Source organism: Mobula hypostoma, chromosome 13, assembly GCF_963921235.1.
Source record: "Mobula hypostoma chromosome 13, sMobHyp1.1, whole genome shotgun sequence".
Taxonomy (NCBI): Eukaryota; Metazoa; Chordata; class Chondrichthyes; order Myliobatiformes; family Myliobatidae; genus Mobula; species Mobula hypostoma.
The window spans coordinates 47,958,437-47,982,371 of NC_086109.1; the positions used below are offsets into that span (position 1 = coordinate 47,958,437).

The 23,935-nt window shown below is 39.8% G+C and overlaps 1 protein-coding gene across 4 annotated transcripts in view; it reads left to right on the forward strand.

Annotated features, from left to right (window-relative positions):
• Nucleotides 1–23,935, forward strand: part of LOC134355577 (bcl-2 homologous antagonist/killer-like) — a 132,709-nt gene that overhangs the window by 52,532 nt on the left and 56,242 nt on the right. For all 4 annotated transcript variants that reach the window (XM_063065649.1, XM_063065648.1, XM_063065651.1 and 1 more), the window contains one exon: nucleotides 21,580–21,711. In XM_063065649.1, coding sequence (XP_062921719.1) covers nucleotides 21,618–21,711 — 94 coding nt within the window. In that variant the 5' untranslated portion in view covers nucleotides 21,580–21,617. The remainder of the gene's footprint in view (nucleotides 1–21,579; nucleotides 21,712–23,935) is intronic.

Sequence of the window (23,935 nt, forward strand, 5' to 3'; positions counted from 1 at the left end):
CTATTTATTACTATGATTGCACATTTAGACGAAGATGTAACAAAGATTTTTACTCATGTATGTGAGAAATAAAGTCAATTCAATTAAAAAAAAATGCTATACTCTTGTCTCTGTTTGGTGAAGTATGCCGTTTCCTGACTCAGGCTAATTCCAGCTATTGTCTTAGCAGCCTTTTCCCCAAGAATCCTCTTCAGCGCTGATTCCATAGATGCACACTGTTCAGGGTATTCAGAGAGGGGGCAAAGTACACAAGGTTTCCTTGTATGCAGGTGACCTGTTAGTTTATATTTCAGATCCTAGGAAATCTATTCCTTCTATGCTATCTATATTTTCTGAATTCAGTAGTTTTTCTGGATATAAATTAAGTTTATATAAAGGTGAGTTATTTCCCATTAATAATTACTCAGATCAATATCAAGGACCTTTTAGTATTGCTATAAATTACTTTACTTGGTATTAAAATTACTAAGAATTTTAAGGACCTGTATAAATATAATTTTCTCCCATTAATTGATTACACCCAACAAATGCTTTCTAAATGGTCACCTATGACGTTATTTTTTTTAATATAATTTTTATTGAATTTTCAAAATGAATACATGAAAAGATAGTGTCTACCCTCCCCCCTCCCCCATGTATAGTCCTACCTAAAAAAGAAGAAGAAAAAAAAGAACCGCCTGGGTATTGGAAGATTTCCACATGCTCCATGGAATTCAAAATAAATTTGGTATACTTATTCGTTACTTTCCCCAAGGGACCAAGATCTTTATCGGAGCACTTAAATATGCCATCCTATCTTTTGTAAATAAGGGCGCCAAATATTCAGAAATGTTACATATTTATCTCTTAAATTATAAGTAATTTTTTCAAGTGGAACAGAACTAGCCATTTCATTATTCCAACGATTCATACTTAAACACGAATCAGATTTCCAAGTAACTGCTATTCTTCTTAGCTACTGCCAATGCAATTTTTATAAATTCTTTCTGATATTTATTCAATTTAAGTTTCGGCTTTATCCCTTCAATATCACTTAATAGAAATAATACAGGGTTATGTGGAAGTTGAGTTCCAGTAATTTGTTCCAATAAAACTCTTAAATTTATCCAAAAGGGTTGAATTTTAAAACAAGACCAAGTAGAATGTAAAAAAGTACCATTTTTTGATTGCACCGAAAGCATTTATCGGATAGATTTGAATTTAATCTATTTATTTTTTGTGGTGTAATATATAATTGGTGTAAAAAATTATATTGTACTAATCTAAGTCGAACATTTATTGTATTTGTCATACTGTCAAGACAGAGTCTTGACCAATTTATTTCATCAATATTAATATTCAGATCTGTTTCCCATTTTTGTTTTGACTTATGGATTCCTTGTTTAATTGTCTGTTCTTGAATCAAATTATACAAGAAATAAATTTTTTAATTTTCCCTTTTTGAATTAAAGTTTCAATTTCATTAGGTTTTGGCAAAAACATTGTTTGACCCAGCTTACCTTTTAAGTAAGCCCTTAATTGAAGGTAACAAAAGAAAATATTATTTGATATTTTATATTTATCCTTTAATTGTTCAAATGACATCAATATACCTCGTTCATAACAATCTCCTATAAATTTAATCTCTTTTTGGTACCAATTATATAAAAGTTGGTTGTCCATTGTAAAAGGAATAAGTCTGTTTTGGAACAAAGGTCTCCTTGCTAATAAAGATTTTTGTATTTCATTATCAACATTTATCTTATTCCATAGATCAATCAAATGTATTAATATAGGAGATTCTTTCTTTTTCCGTATCCATTTAGATTCCCATTTATATATAAAATCTTCGGGTCTATTTTCTCCTATCTTGTCTAATTCTATTTTAATCCATGCTGGTTTTCGATCATTGAAAAAAGATGCAATAAATCTAAGTTGATTTGCTTTATAATAATTCTTAAAGTTTGGAGGTTGTAACCCTCCTAACTCAAATTTACATGTCAATTTTTCCAATGATATTCTTGACATTTTACCTTTCCAAAGAAATTTTCTCACACATTTATTTAACTCTTGAAAAAATTTCTGTGGCAATTGTATTGGCAATGTTTGAAACGAATACTGTAATCTAGGAAATATGTTCATTTTTACAACATTGACTCTACCTACTAATGTTATTGGTAGTATCATCCATTTGTCAAGATCTTCTTGAATTTTTTTCAATAGTGGTAAATAATTAAATTTATATAAATTCTTTACATCATTATCAAGTCTTATACCTAAATATTTTATACCATTTACCGGCCATTTAATTTGGGTTGCTAACCGACATTGACTATAGTCTCCTTTAGTAAGAGGTAAAATTTCACTTTTATCCCAATTTATTTTATAACCTGATACCTTCCCATATTCATCCAATCTAGAAGATAATTTATGTAACGAATGTTGTGGATTTGTTAAATAAATCAAAACATCATCGGCAAAAAGATTAATTTTATATTCCTCCTGATTGACTCTAAAACCCGTAATATCTGGATCAATTCTGATTAATTCTGCTAATGGCTCTATCGCCAGTACAAATAAAGCAGGTGATAATGGACAACCTTGTCTAGTTGACCTTTTGAACTGGAATGGTGTTGAAATTTGAGAGTTTGTCACTACTTTAGCCTTAGGGTTAGAATTTAAAATTTTAATCCAATTTATAAAAGATGTTCCTAACCCATATTTTTCTAATACTTTAAATAAAAAATCCCATTCGAATCTATCAAATGCTTTTTCTGCATCCAAGGCTACTACTATACTCTTCTCGTCCCTTTTTTGTGCCAAATGAATTATACTGAGTAGCCAAGTTACATTATCTGTCAATTGTCTATTTTTAATAAATCCTGTTTGATCCATATGTATTAATTTTGGTAAGTAGATAATCTATTCGATAAAATTTTTGCTATTATTTTATAATCCTTAATCAATAAAGAAATAGGCCTGTATGATGTTGGTTTCATAGGGTCTCTGTCTTTTTTTGGCAATACTATTACACTCGCTGTTGAAAAAGATTCTGGGAGTTTATGTGTTTTTTCTGCCTGACGTATTAACTCCATAAAGAGAGGAAATAATAAATCTTTAAACTTTTTATAAAATTCAGGTGGAAAACCATCTTCTCCTGGAGATTTATTACTTTGAAGTGATCCTAAAGCTTCTTCAACTTCTTTTAATGTAAAAGGCATATCTAATCCCTTCTGTTCTTCCGAATTCAATTTTGGAAGAGTTACTTGTGATAAAAACCTTTCTATCTCATTAACATCATTTTGTGATTCTGATTGATATAATTCAGAATAAAAACTTTTAAAGGTTTCATTTTTTTCAAGAGGTTTATAAGATATTTTATTTGCGCTTGTTCTAATTGCATTTATTGTTTTGGAAGCTTGTTCTGTTTTCAACTGCCAGGCAAGAATTTTATGTGCTCTCTCACCTAACTCATAATACCTTTGCTTAGTTCTTATAAATTGCTTTTTCCATTCTATATGTCTGAAGCGTATTGTATTGTAACTTCTTATTGACAAGTTGCCTTCGTTTTTCTTCCGACATATAACTTTGAGATTCTTTTTCTAATTTTGTAATCTCTCTTTCCAATTGATCTAATTCTGCCATATATTCTTTCTTAATTTTAGACGTATAACTTATTATCTGTCCCCTAAGATATGCTTTCATCGCATCTCATAATATAAATTTATCATCCACTGAATGAAAATTTGTATCCAAAAAAAATTGGATCTGCTTTTTCATAAAATCACAAAAATCTTGACGTTTTAATAATGTTGAATTAAATCTCCATCTATAAGCCACTTCTTCCTTATCAGTCATTATTATTGTCATTAATAAAGGAGAATGATCTGACAATATTCTTGCTTTATATTCCATATTTTTCACTCTGTGTTGAATATGCATTGATAATAGGAAAAAATCTATCCTTGAGTAAGTTTTATGTCTATGAGAATAGAACGAATAGTCTCTTTCTTTAGGATTGATTCTTCTCCATATATCAATCAAATTTAAATCTTTCATCAATGATAAAGTTAGATTTACTACCTTCGATTTTATAACAGCCTTAGTTGATCTATCTAAGATTGGGTCTAAGCAAAAATTAAAGTCTCCTCCAATTAATATTTTTTTCATGTGCATCTGCCAAATTCAAAAAAGCTTCTTGTATGAATTTTGTATCATTTTCATTTGGTGCATAAATATTCATAAATGTCCATAATTCAGAGAAAAGTTGACAATGTATAATCACATATCTCCCCGCAGAATCGGTTATTACATTTTGTATTCTAATTGGTAACGTTTTATTGATCAAAATTGCTACTCCCCTCGCTTTTGAATTAAATGAAGCCGCAACAACACTACCCACCCAATCTCTCTTTAGTTTCTGATGTTGTTTCTGTTAAATGCGTTTCCTGTAAAAAGGCTAAATCTATCTTCATTTTCTTAATATGTGTTAAGATTCTTTTTCTTTTCACTGGTCCATTAATACCATTAACATTAAAACTCAAAAAATTCAATAAATTAGCCATTATTCTTAACAAAGTTACTCCAATCTAAAACATTACTTATCTTCTCAACTCTCATAGTTCCTTGGGGAATCTCTTTGAACTTCACCATGTTGCTATGTGTCTCCCTCCCAACCCTCCAGGCAAAAAGAAAAAAGAAGAAAGAAAAGATACAAAAAAAGAAAAAACAAAATACCCCCCCACTAATGTTGTGAATGAAAAGATGCACAACACTACCCCCCTCCATTTTACGGGTCGTGGCTAAAGCCACGCTTGCACACATGATTAGCGTAGCAATTGGTCAGTGCTTCTTCCAGCTCCCCCGCAACAAAAAAAAATTATATATATATATAAACAAAATTAATATTACTATTCCCAACTAGTATTATTCAAATTTTAATCTTTCTTCCCCCCCCCCGTATAATTAATAATATATTTATATATTCATCCGCCCAAAAATCCAACAATTATTAATAGGTCAAATTAATGCTATTAAAATGATAGTTCTACTGAAATTCTTATATACATTTCAGGCAGTTCCTACCTTTGTTCCTAAAACGTTTTTTGTTAGAATAGATTCTATAATCTTATATTTGGAATAATAAAAATCCTAGATTGAGTAAACCTTTATTACGGAAATTAAAAAAGGATGGTGGTATGGCTTTGCCAAATTTTAAAATGTATTATTGGGCAATTAATATTTGATATATTACTTTTTGGATTCATTACTCAGACATACATGAATGTCCTTCATGATTGCATTTGGAGGAAAACCTGGTGAAGGGGTTTTCTTTGGTCTCTTTACTGAGAGCTCCTCTTCCCTTTTTTGTTTTCTAAGATTAGTAGACAAGACTTTAATCCTATTATTAAACATACTTCAAGAATTTGGCTTCAGTTTCGTAGATTTTTTGAGTTAAATAATTTTGTTCTTCCTAGTAATATCTATTTTAATTATTTTTTTAAACCATCGATTTTGGATAAGACCTTTTTAATTTGGAAAACCAAGGGAATAACAACTTTTTAAGATCTGTTTTTATGGGACTGTTTAATGTCTTTTTCTTAGTGGATAAATATAGTTTACCTAATGTATATTTCTTTAGATATTTTTAAGTTATTTTTTTACACGGTTTGCTGCCAAATTACCCTTCTGCTTATCCACCTAATATGACAGATGCTCTTTTTCAGCTTAAACCACTTCAAAAAGTGTTGATAACTATAATTTATAAATGGATATTAAATTTACGAATGATATCCAATGATAAAATTATATGTGCTTAGGAATTGGAAGTTCAAGAGTCATTTTCAGATAATCAATGGAGTAATGCCCTGTCTTTCTTCCCGGACCTCCTGTCCCATGATCCTCTCGTATCCCCTTTTGCCTATCACCTGTCCAGCTCTCGGCTCTATCCCTCCCCCTCCTGTCTTCTCCTATCATTTTGCATCTCCCCCTCCCCCTCCAGCTTTCAAATCCCTTACTCACTCTTCCTTCAGTTAGTCCTGACGAAGGGTCTCGGCCTGAAACGTCGACTGCGCCTCTTCCTATAGATGCTGCCTGGTCTGCTGCGTTCACCAGCAACTTTGATGTGTGTTGCTTGAATTTCCAGCATCTGCAGAATTCCTGTTGTTTGCGTTTAAATGGAGTAATATTCTTCATTTGGTAAACAACTCATTTATTTGTGCCTGTCATTCCTTGATACAGTTCAAGGTAGTGCATTGGGCCCAATTGTCAAAGGATAAACTAGCACGTATTTTTTCCAACATCAATCCTATTTGTGACAGATATAATAGTGAGGTGGCCACTTTAACTCGTATGTTTTGGTCTTGTATAAAACTAGACAATTTTTGGAGAGATGTTTTTAAAACATTATCAAAAGTCTTGGATCTGGACCTACAACCTAATTTACTTACGGCAATATTTGGGATTACCCCATCGAAACCAGGAAATATTCCTGTTTCTGCTCAACGTATGATAGCCTTTTCAACTTTATTGGCTAGGAGAGCCATTTTACTGAAGTGGAAGGATCCTAATCCACCTATTGTCTTTTATTGGCTTTCCTCCATTATGTCCTGTTTAAGTTTAGAGAAAATAAAAAGTCGGACATTTGATACAACCTTTAAATTTGAGCAAATCTGGTGACCTTTTATTCAATATTTTCATTTGATTTGATTTATTACTCTTCCAATTTTTTTTTCGAAGTTTTAGATTTGATCAGAAAATCTTCCTTTTTTTTGGTTGTATCCTCAGAATGGACTGCCTAGCCCTTTGTTTTTTTTATATAGTGTAGTGGTTTTTTTTCTTCATTTGAAATTCGAAGTATTTTCTTTCCTCTTCATGAACTGATAAGAGGAGAATTAACTGTTTTCTTTTTTATTATATATTACATACTAGCTTAACACTATGTATGATGTTGATAATGTCTATTTCACTCTGTTATTGATGTATATTTGAGATAATTCTCGTTTGTATTTATGTTCCTTTTAAATCAATAAAAAGATTAATAAAGAAAGAAAGAGACTTCATAGATGCAATTGTTAGTTCTGTGCATGCAGTTAATGCTAGCGGTCTGTCCTTTGTCTGGAGGTGCAGTATCCAACAATTTAACAGCGAATACAGCATCAGGAGGTTCTATTTTGTATTTACGCATGGGACTGTACTTTTGTTCAAAGTCAATCAGCTATATTTTTAGAATTGTCTCTATAAATTTTGTCAGTCTGAATATGCCTCCTAAATCCAATCCTTTTCTATCTTCAAAATAAAAAGTCAAAAGTATTTATTAGCGTATTCATACCGACATCTTTGTTCAAGTCTTCCACCAAAATTCCCGTTGAGATTTCTCTCGCTCTTCCTCAAAACGACAGTGCAACAGCCAAGTCTTGCTTCTTCTCTAGTTCCGTAACATAAGTCCATATTCCAATTTCATTTTTCCAGTTTTTGTAAAGCTTGCTGTCATCAAATGCTGGCGGGTTCCTGTAATTGGATACCATCCTCTGCTACCACTGTTAATGCCCAAACAACAAGGACACGTTTTTCTTTTGATTAAATAACTTTGCTTTCAACATCTCCCTTCAATATCTGAGGGCTGCCATCTTTACATCCCACAATTTCCCCCTTCTTCTCCCGCGAGCACATGCATAACAGGTAGAGTGCACCTACGTACTAAATACTTGCATAGTCCAAATGAACAGAACTCAACTGGTATTGGACATTCCAAGGAATTTGGGTTATCCTGTCACTCTAGCTATGTACCCAGGATGTAGCATGATGAATTTGGACCGGGTGTACCACACAGTTCCTCATTTATGCTCATCATCCTGCTTCGGAGGAGCTTCCACCTTCTCAACAGCAGCTCTGAACATTGGGTGAATAGACAGGACTTTCCAAAAATTCTCTCTATTTCTCTTTTTGCATGCTCCCTCAAGCCTCAATGGGAGTACTTGTTCCCGCAAGAATGGAAGCTTCACATTTTTCCAACCGGATCTGGGCAAGCCAACACAGGTGTATCAGTAGTCTCAGTTATCCCAACATCTGCTTCGGAAAATTCCAGTTTCAACAACAAGTAACCATTGTATGGGAAATCATCAGTAAGAAGCTCCCAAATATCAAGGGCACCAAGTGGTGTCAATGGTAAATGTGTCAAATACCGGTTGAGAAGGATCTATAAAGTAACTTGAGGACACGTGTGAAGTATGGCTCTAGCATAAATACCATCAATCTGTATGGATACATCAGAGCTTGGTCCCACTGAAACTTTGGGAGTGGTGTTTTGCACTTTAGTATTACCCTTGATGCACTGATTGGAACGTACTCTCTCTGAGGCGCCAGCCCTTTCCTTTACAGAGTCCCTCCTTGGTTTTGCTTTTCTTCTGTTTGATTAACCATTGACTGACTTTTCGAAGATTTCCTGTCCCTCACAGTCTCGCTTGAAATGTCCATCTTCACATTTGTAACAGAAAATACTAGTCGCCTACCCTTTTCAGCAGCACTCCTCTACTTGCTACAGGTGGGTCAGTTTCCCAACGGATGTGCCATGTTTAGCCGAAACATTGGCAGACATCCATTGAGTCAGCTTGGCTCAAAGGATTTTCACCCCATTCCTCAAAAGCTCTATCTCTGTGGCATCAGGGGTCACTTTAGCAACAGAGGTTGCCACTGAAGACGCTACTCGGCTTTTGGAAATGTTTCATTTCTCAGTCCTGTTTTCCACCCCTCTAACTTCTCTGAGTAACTCAGTAAAAGATGGAGAAAGGCAGGTCTTCTGGGTCATTCGAATATGTAGAGCAGTTGTGTCATGTGACTGCATGCCCTTCACAACTTGCTCCATCCTCAAGCAATTTCTCTCAGACAGTTGAATGCCCCCTGTGTGGCAGAGTGCAGCAGTTCCTCCAACCTGAAAATGTAGGCAGAAAGCTTCTTTCCTCATGAAATGTGTGCCTAAACTTCATCCTAAGATCAGCTGCACTTTGTGCAGTGCCAAAAACATTTTCCAGAGCTTGCGGTAATTAGCTGACATGGCTAATGGGTTTTCTGCCTTTAGGAATCTCATTATATCAGCTGCCGGAATTTTTTGAACTTTTGACCAGTCTGTTTTTTCATATTATCTGAGCACTGCCATAAATTCAGTAACTGAGATGTCTACTCAGCCCAAGCCTCATATTCTTGCTTCCCCATCAGTTGTGGGCTTAACTCCAGAGAAAATTCTTAGCCTACGATAACTTTGGCTCTTCGCAGGTACATTTTGGCATTTGTCAACCAGTGATGTAATAGCTGAAACCAGCTCAGAACTTAAATCAACAGTTGAAGGACTTCCCACATCAGCCAACTCCTTGCTCTCACTTCGCAAAAGCGAGAACAAGTTGTCCTTGAAATCTTCACCCTCAGCTACATTTCCCTCCCTTCTATAAAATATGAACTGCACATGGCCCCACCTCTCCAGGCTCCCCAGTCTTATCAGGCAGCACAACTTCTGTCACGTCATTGATATCGTGGACCAACACGACATCCTTACTAGCTGATTGATCAAAACACTGTTCAATCAGTGTAACTTTCCCCAATACTTTAACAGAACTCAATGCTCTAAGTAGCAGTTTGGGGATTTGAATATTCATCCTGCTGAGGACACAAGCATTACTTGTGGATAACCTCTTTGAAACGCACCAAACCTTAATCATTGTCTTAAAAGCCAACATGAAGAAATGTAACATCAACATCAACAATTGGGAAACCAATGCTAAGGACAGGAATCTTTAGCAAACCATCATCCAAGAAGGAACAGCAACTTTCGAAGCCAACAGATGTGCAGAATTTGAAGAAAATGGAAAGAGAGGCAGCAACAACCAAAGCCCAATCTGCCATCTGGAACTATCTGTCCTGAATGCGGAAGAACATTCAAAGCCAAGATTGGACTCATAAGCCACTTGAGAGCCCATAAATAGATCAACGGAACGAAGACCATCATCCTCAACCGCAAGGGATAGCCATGATGACGACGAATCACTGCAGCATCCGTAATAATGTATCTTAATTATGACTCACCTCACTTTCCCCAAACACCATTTCAAACACTAGCTTAAGTACACAAATCAATCAAACAGCATTCACACAGCATCCGAAAACCAGGCTGAGCACCCCACCAATGTATCCCTCTCATTAGGGCTTGTACATCAAATGGGCTCATAAGCTAACTTTGCTAACAGCCTCGTGACTCAGCGGTGGGAAGGCCACCTTTCATAAGCAATATATATCTCGGGTCGGTATGATTTGGAGTTCAACCAAACAGTTGTCGGGATGTTCTGATTAACCTTAATTTGGGCGAATGCTGTGTAAATTCTGCCCATACACAGTTATCGGTAGCCTGGAAATGACAGATTGTACACTGCATACAATTATAAAGGAAATATATTTACCAAATTTACAGTTACAGAAAAAGAAAAAAAAGAGCCCATTCCAGTTAAACCAGTCTAATGTGCACATAACTTTTGGAGCTCATTTCTGGAGTAGTCGGGGCTGTATCACTTTATTCACGCACTACAGGAAAGCACCCACCACAGTCTGAATTTCCCTCCAAGGCCATCTCAATTGAACTGCCTCTCTCAGAAGTATTGGGACTACCTCCTTGGAGCCATTCATCTGCACAAAGTACTTCTTGCAACAGGGTCTCTCCTTCCAAGGGCATTCTACAGCATCTTCCTTTCTGCCCAGCTCCACAGCTCCTGCCTAAAGAACCCAAACCGGTCCTTCAGAAGTCCCTTCCCACCTAGCTCCCTAGAAACTTCTCCACAGCCCATAAATCCTGATTGACTGACACAACATCCCTAAGTTGGACAACATAGCTCCTTGTCTTTAGCCGAAGCCAAAACACACTGCTTTTACACAAAAATGCTTAAATAAATACATCACAGCACAACAGGAGAAATCTTAATCGGGGCATTACAGCCATCTGGCAGAACTGGTCCTCACCCTGACCAGTTTTTCCTTTGGATCCTCCCGCTTTCTTCAAACCTGAGGGGTAGCCATGGGCACTCACATGGGCCCAAGCTGCGCCTGCCTCTTCATCGACTATGTGGAGCAGTCTATGCTCGAAGCCTTTCCAGTTCTACTTCTAACTCTTCATCCATTGCATTGATGACTGCATTGACACTGCTTCATGCACCATGCTGAGCTCATCAATTTTATCAATTTTGTCTCTTGACTTCCATCCTGCAGCTAAATTCATTTATGTCATCTCAGAAACCTCCCACCCCTTTCTTGATCTCTCTGTCCCTATCTCTAGAAACAAACTCAACTGACACCTTTTATACACCACCTGACTCCCATGGTTTTCTCGGCTACACCTTTTCCAACTCTATTTCCCTTAAAAATACTATTTCCCTTTTCTCAGTTTCTTCACTTCCACCACATCTGTTCCTAGGGTGAGGCTTCCTATTCCAGGATATCAGAGAAGTCTTCCAAGGAATGGGGTTTCCCTCCCTCTTCTAGTAATGCTGCTCTCACCTGCATCATCATTTCCTGTACATCAACACTCACCCTATCTTCCTACCCCTGACAGTCCCTCTCGTCCTTACCTACCACTCCATCAGCCTCTGCATCCAACACATTATCCTCCAAGTTCCGCCACCTCCAAAGGGAACCTGACACTTAACACATCTTTACCTTCTCCCCCACCCGTCTGCTTTCTGCGGGAATCGCTTCCTCCATGATTCCCTTGTCCATTCGTCCCTCCCCACTAATCTCCCTCGACTGGCCAAGTGCTACACTTGCTCATACACTTCCACTGAGGGCCCCAAACAGCCCTTCCAGGTAAGACAAATCTTCACCTGTAATCTGCTGGGGTCATCTATTGTATCTCGTGCACCCAATGCGGCCCCCTCTACATTGGGAGACCCATCGTAAATTGGTGGACCGCTTCACTGAGCACCTCTGCACCATCTGCTGCAAGCGGGATTTCCCAGTGTCCCAAGTATTAATCTTGGTTCTCGTTCAGAATCAGGTTTATTTTCACAGGCATGTGACGTGAAATTTCTTAACTTAGCAGCAGCAGCAGTTCAATGCAATACATAATATAGAAGAGAAAAAAATAATAAGTAAATCAATTATAGTATATGTATATTGAATGGATTTTTAAAAAGTGCAAAAAACAAATGCTGTATTTTTTTTTGTTAAAAGTGAGGTAGTGTCCAAGGGTTTGATGGCCATTTAGGAATCAGATGGGGCAGAGGGGAAGAAGGTATTCCTGAATCGCTGAGTGTATGCCTTCAGGCTTCTGTACCTCCTACCTGATGGTAACAGTGAGAAAAGGGCATGCCCTGGGTCCTGGATGACACTGCCTTTCTGAAACACCGCCCCCTAAAGATTTACAACCTTCTGCAGCTTCTTTCAGTCCTGTGCAGTAGCCCCACCCCTCATACCAAACAGAGATGCAGCCTGTCAGAATGCTCTCCACACTACATCTATAGAAGTTTTTGACATGCCAAATCTCTTCAAACTCCTAATGAAGTATAGCTGCTGTCTTGTCTTTGTAACTACATTGATATGTTGGGACCAGGTTAGCTCCTCAGAGATCTTGACTCAGGAACTTGAAGCTGCTCACTCTCTCCGCTTCTGATCCCTCTGTGAGGATTGGTATGTGTTCCTTCGTTTTAACCTTCCTGAAGTCCGCAATCAGCTCTTTCATCTTACTGACATTGAGTGCTAGGTTGTTGCTGCAGCACCATTCCACTAGTTGGCATATCTCACTCCTGTATGCCTCTCATCAGCACCTGAGACTCTACCAACAATGGTTGTATTGTCAACAAATTTATAGATGGTATTTGAGCTATGCCTAGCCACACAGTCATGTGTATATAGAGAGTAGAGCAGTGGGCTAAGCACACACCTCTGAGGTGCGCCAGTGTTGATCGTCAGTGAGGAGGATATGTTATCACCAATCCGCACAGATTGTGGTCTTCTGTTAAGAAGTCAAGGATCTTATTGCAGAGGGAGGTACAGAGGCCCAGGTTTGCAACTTCTCAATCAGGATTGTGGGAATGATGGTACTAAATACTGAGCTATAGTTAATGAACAGTATCCTGACATAGGTGTTTGTGTTGTCCAGGTGTTCTAAAGCTGTGTGGAGAGCCATTGAGATTGTGTCTGCCGTTGACCTATTGTGGCAATAGGCAAATTGCAATGGGTTCAGGTCCTTGCTGAGGCAGGAGATCAGTCTAGTCATGACCAACCTCTCAAAGCATTTCATCACTGTCAATGTGAGTGCTACCGGACGATAGTCATTAAGGCAGCCCACATTATTCTTCTTAGGCACTTGTATAATTCTTGCCTTTTTGAAGCAAGTGGGAACTTCTGCCTGTAGCAGTGAGAGGTTGAAAATGTCCTTGAATACTTCTGCTAGTTAGTTTTCACAGGTTTTCAGAGCCTTAGCAGGTACTTCATCGGGACCTTCCGCCTTGCGAGGGTTCACTCTCTCTAAAGGCAGCCTAACATCGGCCTCTGAGACAGAGATCACGGGGTTATCAGGTGCAGCAGGGATCTTCACAGCCGTAGTTGTGTTCTCCCTTTCAAAGCGGACATAGAAGGCGTTCAGTTCATCAGTTAGTGAAGCTTCGCTGCCATTCATGCTATTGGGTTTTGCTTTGTAGGAAGTAATGTCTTGCAAACTCTGCCATAGTTGCCGTGCATCGGATGTCGCGTCCAACTTCATTCGAAATTGTCTCTTCGCCCTTGAAATAGCCCTCCGCAAATCATAGCTGGTTTTCTGGTAAAGGCCTGGGTTGCCAAACTTTAATGCCTCAGACCTAGCCTTCAGCAGACAACGTACCTCCTGGTTCAGCCACGGCTTTTGGTTTGGGAATGTATAGTATGTCTTTGTAAGTACATACTCATCCACACTGGTTTTAATGAAGTCAGTAACAACTGCAGCATATTCATCCAGGTTCGAAGTTGAATCCCTGAATACAGTCCAGTCCACTGATTCAAAGGAGTTCTGTAGGTGCCCCTGTGCTTTCCTTGTCTATACCTTCTTGGTCCTCACTACTTGTGCTGCAGTCTTCAGTCTCTGCCTATACTCAGGGAGTAGAAGTACAGCCAGGTGATCAGACTTCCCGAACTGAGGGCGTGGAATAGCACGGTAGGCATTCTTGATGGTGGTGTAGCAATTGTCCTGTGTAATGTTTCCTCTAGAATTGCAAGTGATTTTTTTTTGGACTGGCCTGGTTAAAGTCTCCCAAAATGATGGTGAAGGTATTAGAGTGCGTTGTTTCATGCATGTTGATTCCATTGCTCAGATCACCTAAAGCTTGCTTGACATTGGCCTGAGGTGGAATGTATACTGCTACCAAAATGACCTCAGAGAACTCTCATGGTAGGTGAAAAGGACGGTACGTAACAACTAGATATTCCAGGTCTGGTGAGCAGAATTGGGATGCACTGATATATTTGTGCACCAAGAAGGATTGATCATGAGGCATATTCCTGCACCTCTACTTTTGAGAGACTCTGTAAATCTATCCTGATGGTGTGCCAACATGTCGATCCATGGTCGCCTCCTTGTGCCAAGATGAACCCTCGGTACCCTCCAACCTGATGGTGTGAATAGTGATTTCTCCTTCCAGTGAACAGATTTCTCCCCTCCCCCCCATTCCTCAACTCGAACCTTTCACTTCTTCTCACCTGCCTATCACCTCTTCCTGGGTCTCCCCCATCCATCCCTTTCTCCTATTATCCACTCTCCTCTCCTATCAGATTCTTTCCCACCCACCTGGCTTTACCTATCATCTCCCAGCCGGGCATTTCCCCAACCTCACCTTTTAGTTCGGGCATGCATTACTAAATGACAATAAAAGAGGACCGCGTGTCCTCATAATCTAATCTAATCTCTCCTCCTTCCTCTCCCCTCCCCCAACCCACCTTGCTTCTCAGTCCCAAGGAAGGGTCTTAGCCCGAATTATCGACTGCAGTCTCCCCCCGCCCCCATAGATGCTGCCTGACCTACTGAGTTCCTCCAGCATTTTGTGTATGTATTTTCTACCACTCTCTGGTTCTCTCTCTGTCAATATTGGGTCTAAATGGCTGCTGCATCCTGAATGCGAAGCAATGTAGCCTTCTGAACTAGCCTCCCCTGCGGGCGTTCGTCAAAGGCTTTGATTAAGTCCATGTAGATGATGTCCGCTGCCTTCCCTTCATCATTTTTCTTTATAACCTCTTCAAAAAACCTCTAAGATTGGTTAAACATGACCTACCCATCACACACACAACCATGTTGACTATCCCGAATAAGTTTCTTCAGCTGAAATGTGTGAACTTCATGTGAAATTCAGGCATATTTCAAATACTGTTGATCCATGTTTTCTCGTAATCTCCCACTTTATTACTTGTAGAGTGCTTTTGATCCCAACTCTGATTTAGCAATGCAAATCTTTCCAGTTGATTTGCATTCTGCTTTGTAAAATGCTTCAAAAGGCCTTTTTTATTTTTAGTTGTGTTTTGTAACTTTTTAATGCACTTGCGTGTTAGTAAATGTTAATTGACCTAATGCAAATCTGATGTAACTAGAAATATAAATTTGTTTCCATGTCTGTAAACTAACTTTGAATGAGTCCTTGATCAGTCCTGATGAAGAGTCTTGGCCCGAAACATCAACTGTTTACTCTTTTCCATAGATGCTGCCTGGCCTGCTGAGTTCCTCCAGCATTTTGTGTGTTGCTTTGAATGAGTACATAAAGAATTACTAACATTAAGAGGAATGCAGTGGTAAAAGTGGATTGTTGCTTTTCTGAAGGCAGTTGTTGGAACTAGCATGTGCACATTTAAGTCTGGAGTGGCTGTGCAGTATTACGTAATTTTTAATTGAATGATTCATAATGTTGTCCTATTGATCTGTGATAACAACTTTAATTACTCGTAAACAAGGTGCTTGATGTTCACAGAATACAAACCTTTATTGCATTTTTAAACTGCAACTTCATCAAGGTTTCTACCACTAGGCCTCAATTTTGTAAAGTGAATCAGTAAATTTAAGATTAGATTAGATTATGAGGACATGCAGTCCTCTTTTATTGTCATTTAGTAATGCATGCATTAAGAAATGATACAATGTTTTTCCAGAATGATATCACAGAGACACATGACAAACCAAGACTGAAAAACTGACAAAACCCACATAATTATAACGTATACAACAGGAATTCTGCAGATGCTGGAAATTCAAGCAACACACATCAAAGTTGCTGGTGAACGCAGCAGGCCAGGCAGCATCTCTAGGAAGAGGTGCAGTCGACGTTTCAGGCCATGACCCTTCAGTTAGTCCTGACGAAGGGTCACGGCCTGAAACGTCGACTGCACCTCTTCCTAGAGATGCTGCCTGGCCTACTGCGTTCACCAGCAACTTTGATGTGTGTTGCTTTAATTATAACGTATAGTTACAACAGTGCAAAGCAATACCGTAATTTGATAAGAACAGACCATGGGCACGGTAAAATCACAGAGTCTCTCTCAAGTCCCATCATCTCACGCAGACGGTAAACCTTCAGTGCCGCAAACTTGCCAATACAGCCTCCTGGAAGCATCCGACCATAGTCCGACTCAGAGTCCGTCCGAAAACTCCAACCAGCTCCCCGACACCGATGCACCAAGCACCATCTCTGCCGAGTGTTTCGGTGTTTCGACCCCAGCCCCGGCAACAGGCAATATGCAAGGCCAAGGATTTGGGGCCTTCCCTCCGGAGATTCTCGATCGCGCAGTAGCAGCGGCAGCGAAGCAAGCATTTCAGAAGTTACTCCAGATGCTCCTCCATGCTTCTTCTCACGTTTGTCTCTATCAAATCAGGATTGTGCACAGCGTCCTACTTCAGCGATACGATATCAGATGAGAGAATCTACAGATGCTGGAAATCCATGAAACCGAGATGGGGTGGGGGGCAGTTTGAAATAAAGAGCTGGGAATTTGATAGGTAAAAGAGTTAAAGGGATGGAAAAGGGGGAAATCTGATAGAGACGGTAGAAGACCGTAGAAGAAAGGGAAGGGGATGAGCACCAGAGGGAGGTGAGAGAGGGAAACAAGAATGGTGAAGGGGGAGCAATTACCGAAAGTTTGAGGAAATTCCAGTAATTGCCCCCTCCCCTTCACTATTCCCTTTACCCATCTCATCTCATCTCCTTTTCTGCCCGTCACCTCCCTTTGGCACTCCTCCCCTCTCCTTGTTTCACCTATCACCTACCACCTTGTACTTCTTCCTCCCCTCCACCCACTTTCTTGCTCTAACTTCTCTTTTTTTCCAAATCTAATGAAGAGTCTTAGCCTGCAACATCAACTGGTTACTCTTTTCCATAGATGCTGTCTGGCCTGCTGAGTTCCTCCAGCTTTTTGTGTGTGTTACCTGTAAATTTGAGAACCCTGTTTTTAAATATTTATGCTTGCTCATATTTGAGTACAGTATTGCTCTTGTACAGTGCCTCTGAGACACTAATTTAAGTGCTTTACGCAGGTATGATTTCCTTATCTGAGGAAAGATGATTTTGATGTTGAAGTACAGTGAAGTTTTGCAAAACTGGTTCTTGCAATGACAGCACTGATGTACAAAGAGAAATAGTTTATTTATCCTGGAGTTTAGAAGAATGAGGTGATCTAATTGAAATGTATAAAAATTCCAACAGGACCAGATACAAGGATGGTATTCCCATTTGCTGTTGGGAAGGCGGGGTGGTTGGGTCTAGGAACATGAGTCACAGCTTCAAGGACATGTGACATGCTATTTTAATATGTATAAGAAGAAATTTCTTTCCTTAAAGGGGTGAACCTATGGAATTCTCTACCACACAAACTGAGGACATCTACCACCTCCTTAAAAACATTTCTATGTTAAATGGATCAAGGAATATCAGAATTGGGTTTATTATCACGACATGTATCATGAAATTTGTTGTTTTATGGCAGCAGTACAGCGCAGATCATTAAAAAGACATTTGCTGTAAGTGACAGTAAAAACAAAATGGTGTCAAGGAGGAATAGTGAGCTAGTATTCATGGTCGTCAGTTGAATGATGAAGCTCAGCCAAATTGCTTTTTTTGTACCATGATCCAAATGTTTGATTAAACTATCTCAAACACGAGGAAATCTGCAGATGCTGGAATTTCAAGCAACACACATAAAAGTTGCTGGTCGGGCAGCATCTCTAGGAAGAGGTACAGTCGACGGTTCGGGCTGAGACCCTTCGTCAGGACTAACTGAAAGAAAAGCTAGTAAGAGATTTGAAAGTGGGAGGGGGAGATCCGAAATGATAGGAGAAGACAGGAGGGGGAGGGGTGGAGCCAAGAGCTGGACAGGTGATTGGCAAAAAGGATATGAGAGGATCATGGGACAGGAGGGAGAAAGAAAAGGGGGAGGGGAGGAAACCAGAGGATGGGCAAGGGGTATAGTGAGGGGGACAGAGGGAGAAAAAGGAGAGAGAGAGAAAAAGAATGTGTGTATATAAATAAATAACGGATGGGGTACGAGGAGGAGGTGGGGAATTAGCGGAAGTTAGAGAAGTCAATGTTCGTGCCATCAGTTTGGAGGCTATCCAGACAGAATATAAGGTGTTGTTCCTCCAACCTGAGTGTAGCTTCATCTTGACAGTAGAGGAGGCCGTGGATAGACATATCAGAATGGAAATGGGACGTGGAATTAAAATGTGTGGCCACTGGGAGATCTTGCTTTCTCTGGCGGACAGAGCGTAGGTATTCAGCAAAGCGATCTCCCAGTCTGCGTCGAGTCTCGCCAATGGAAGTGTAAGGGCATGTGTAGCACTTGTTCCACTTACAAGGGTAAGTGCTAGGAGGGAGATCGATGGGGAGGGATGGGGGAGACGAATGGACAAGGGAGTCACGTAGGGAGCGATCCCTGCGGAAAGCAGAGAGAGTGGGGGAGGGAAAGATGTGCTTCGTGGTGGGATCCCGTTGGAGGTGGCAGAAGTTGATGTGCATGCTCTATGCGCACAGCATATTAACCATATAACCATATAACAATTACAGCATGGAAACAGGCCATCTCGGCCCTTCTAGTCCGTGCCGAACTCTTACTCTCATCTAGTCCCACCAACCTGCACTCAGCCCATAACCCTCCATTCTTTTCCTGTCCATATAACTATCCAATTTAACTTTAAACGACAACATTGAACCTGCCTCAACCACTTCTGCTGGAAGCTCGTTCCACACAGCTACCACTCTCTGAGTAAAGAAGTTCCCTCTCATGTTTCCCCTAAACTTTTGCCCTTTAACTCTCAACTCATGTCCTGTTGTTTGAATCTCCCCCACTCTCAATGGAAAAAGCCTATCCACGTCAACTCTACCTATCCCCCTCATAATTTTAAATACCTCTGTCAAGTCCCCCCTCAACCTTCTACACTCCAAAGAATAAAGACCTAACTTGTTCAACCTTTCTCTGTAACTTAGGAGATGAAACCCAGGCAACATTTTAGTAAATCTCCTCTGTACTCTCTTAATTTTATTGACATCTTTCCTATAATTCGGTGACCAGAACTGTACACAATACTCCAAACCTGGCCTCACCAATGCCTTGTACAATTTCAACATTACATCCCAACTCCTATACTCAATGCTCTGATTAATAAAGGCCAGCATACCGAAAGCTTTCTTCACCACCTTATCCACATGAGATCCCACCTTCAGGGAACTATGCACCATTATTCTTAGATTCCTCTGTTCTACTGCATTCTTCAATGCCCTACCATTTACCTTGTATTGTGTGTACTCATTATAATAAAGTATTTTTCAGGAGTATTTGTGATAGCAAAATGTCACACTAGTGTTCAGCAGCCACGATACTTTCTGTTATATTTATGATGAGTATACGCTTAAATCTCAAAGATGGAGCATGACTCGTCTTATTAAGAAAGCCCGTGAGCTCTACTTTGGGTGTAAAATTGGCGACCAAGACAAAGCCTGGGCTTCTGACATTTGTTGTGCAGCATGCGCTGTCGATTTTAAAGCTTGGTACTTGCAAGGTAATGCTATTGCTGTCCGGATGACATGGTGAAAGCAGAAGGATCATGTGACGGACTGCTGCTCCTGTCCGACCAGTGTGTCTGGTTTCTCTGCTTAAAAACAAGAAATCTGTTGAATTCCCCAATCTCCCTTCAGTCATGAGACCTGTGCAGCATGACGATAGTCTTCCAGTACCAAAGCCACCAGAGACATGGAGTCTAAAGGAGGCAGATGAAGATACCATGATGTGTGAGCCTAGAATGAAAATGACACGGATACTGACACAGATTTTGAACCCTTTATGTCGAGTGAGCCTCAGATTCAGTTATCAAATGAGTTAACCAACCTGGTCAGAGACTTCGGTTTGTCAAAGGCAGAAGCAGAATTACTGGGTTCAGGACTGCAAGGATGAAGTCTGTTGTCACCAGTCGCAAAAATTCCTGTGAAGGATTTTGATATTTGAGACAGATGTTTCCTAGAGTAACTGGTACTAAGATTAAGGAAGGCATTTTTGTTGGTCAAACAGGCAATTTGAAGAACTTTTAGTGGGACCAGGGAAAATCACATGAAAAGCATTCAAGGGTGTTGAAACTTTTCTTGGCAACTATAGAGCAGCAAATTACTTGCAGCTGGTTGACAACATACTTCAGGCTACAAAACTATGAAGTGCAACATGTCACTGAAAATTCATTTTCTGAATTCCAGTTTTGATTTCTTCCCTGAATTCTTGGCACTGTCAGTGACCAGCATAGTGAAAGTTTTCATCAGGACATTGCAGTCATGGAGAAACAGTATCGGGGTAACTGGAATCCATCAATGCTGGCTGATTATTGTTGGACATTTAAGCGAGAAGCTTCAGTCACTGAGTACAAACAAAAATTGTTATGAAAACTTTTTTAGCAAAGCACCACTATCGCTGTGCTATTAAACATTTTATTCAATGAAGTTATTTTCTCATTTTTCCACATTCCTTTGTGATACAAGTAGTCTGAAATTATTAATGTTTAGCTTCAAGTGGTCTCTCATAGCCAAAAAAAATTCTGAGGAAGCAACACTTTCAAAATAAAAAAAAATTGCTGTCCAGTGATACCAACCGGGAATCTCATTCTCGTACACAGAACCTCCTTTCTGTTCCCCAAACTAACGAATTCCCTTTCACCACGACTCACCTCTTCTCTTCCCCCCCACTTCACTACCCCACCCCTTTCTGAGCCACAGAGCCAGACTCAGTGCCTGATAGAGACCTGTTTGCTGTGATTTTCCTTTGCCCCCTCTTCCCCCCAGCAGTATCCAAAGTGGTATTCTCCTTGTTGAGGGAGATAGTCACAGGGGTACTCTGCACTGACTGTTTAACTGCTTATCACCAATGTAGCTTGTAGCTTATTCTGGTGATTATTGGCTGACTTCAGTTGTTTGGAACAAGTTTGCAGTAATGCTTATTCATATGTATGTGTACACGTTTTGAGTCTCGGTAATATAAATATTATATTTCATCTCCTTTCTGTCTGTCTTAACAGCAAGTGAGGAATAATAGAAAGAAATGGCAGGTGCTTCCTCTGTTCTGACTTAATGTAACTTAATGTTTTAGGAGGCTAATTGCAGCTGTTTGTCTCCCTGGGCTGTGCTATGGCTTCAGGTGGCAGTGATGGGGAACCTTTTCGAAGAAACCCAGACAAAGCACATAAGAACCACTGTAAAAGTGCATCACAGTCTGTAACTGGTGAGTGTTGGCTTCATACTACAGGAGTTTGCTGTAACATGATGGTTGTAAGGAACCTCGCATTGTAGAAAGTTGCATTATTTTAAAACAAATTTGTCATTGGGGAAAGGAGTGGGGGATTAAAGGCTTTAGTTTGACTTGCAATACTAAAGAAATTCTGCAGGATTGTTTTTAAAGTGTTTTTAATAGCTAAGTTTGTCTTGTTATTGCAAGCTAAAAGCTCCATGTTATATAGTTTATTAAGGTATGCTTGCCCAAGAGCCAATAGAGGTAATGTCTTGTGAATTTTCAGTGATCTCTTGCTGTGAAACAAACATCTTATCATCTTGAGAGGAAGTGGATGTTTAACTGCAAGGAGATTACATATAAATAGTTCCTTTCTTCAAAACTTATTTTCCGCTTGTCAATTTCCAAAGTAACTCAAGTGGTTCTGTAGTTTCTGATCAAAATAGTGGTATAGTCAATTGGGCCTATGTAATACATGTGGTGTATCCTAACTCTCATCAGTTGCATTATATTCAGTTTGTGTTATGTTATTCCATAATGGAGTGATAGGGCTGAGGATTGGGATGTTGGTGTACAAACAGAGATAGTGTATAGTGAAACTGTCAGGAAGGATAGGCAGATGACAAGGCAAAGCTGCAGTCAGTGGGATGAATTGCAGTGTAAAAGGGAGACAATTGAAAAGGGTGACAAATACAGGACTGAAGTTGTTATATTTGATTGCACACAGTATACAAAAGGTGGATTGACTTGTAGCGCAGTTGGAAATTGGTAGGTGTGACATTCTGGGTATCAGTCATCACTGAAAGATGATTGTAGTTGGGAGCTCCAAGGATACACAATCTATCGAAAGGATAGGCAGAGGAGGAGTGGCTCTGCTGGTGAAAGATGAAATCAGGTCTTTAGATTAAGAGGTGACATAGGGTCGGAAGATGTAGAATTCTTATGGTTAGAATTAAGAAACTGCAAGGGTAGGAAGACCCAGATGGGAGTTCTAAGGAACCTTGCATTTATAGGCCTCCGAACAATAGCCAAAATATGGTCTACAAATTACAGTGGGATATGGATAAAGCCTGTCAAAAAGGCAGTGTTACTTAACTCATGGGAGTTTTGAGTATGAAGATAGATTGAGATATTCAAGTTTCCATTCAGAACAGAAATGCGATTCCATTCAGAACAGAAATGCGAAGAAATTTTTTTAGTCAGAGGGTGGTGAATCTATGGAATTTGTTGCCACGGGCAGCAGTGGAGGCCAAGTCATTGGGTGTATTTAAGGCAGAGATTGATAGGTATCTGAGTAGCCAGGGCATCAAAGGTTATGGTGAGAAGGTGGGGGAGTGGTCTAAATGGGAGAATGAATCAGCTCATGATAAAATGGCGGAGCAGACTCGATGGGCCGAATGGCCAACTTCTGCTCCTTTGTCTTATGGTTAATGCTGGATCCTAAGATAGAGAATTTGTGATATGCCTCTGTAACACTCGCTTCTCCTAGCGGCTTAATAGAGGTGGTGATAAACCCCCTGCCCAGCCAAACTTAAGAAATCTGGTTTGGGTGGATGCTGCACAATGTCTCCCCATTACAAATCGGTACCCCGAAATAACAAACAGTACACAACATGTGATTAAATGATTAAGCTTTATAACTCTTACTTTGACGATGTGGTTAGTAGAGAAACAAAATATAAAAGAAAAAGGGCCCAAATCTTATTGAACAGTCTGTGCACACAAAGTTGGAGCTCACTCAGTAGTCCTTCTTCCACCATCGATCTCCTCCGAGCGTTGCCGACCTTCAGACCCCGCTCCGAGTCCACCCTGTCCGGCGGTCTACCAAATTTCTCCATTCGCGCCTTCTCTCTTCATCTCTCTCTCTCTCTCTCCATCTCTCTCTCTCTCTCTCTCTCCCCCTCTCCCAAAAGCCCGCGAAAACAACTGCTTCCAGAATCACAAGACAGGGCAACAAAATCCTGATTGGCTAACATGTATCAACAGTCCGGTTATCTCCGGCCATAACCCAGACATTGCTGCTACAGAGAAACTATGACTTCAGCAGTGAGCATTACAAAAAACTATTACATAGCAGTGAACCCTTTCAGCACATTACACTCTTCCCCCCACTAAATTTAGTCATGTCCTCATGATGTTGAGATAGTTCGCCAAACCTTCCTGCAAAACACAAAGCCCAATCCAGGTACAAAAGGCAGTGACATAGCTCCCCAAAACA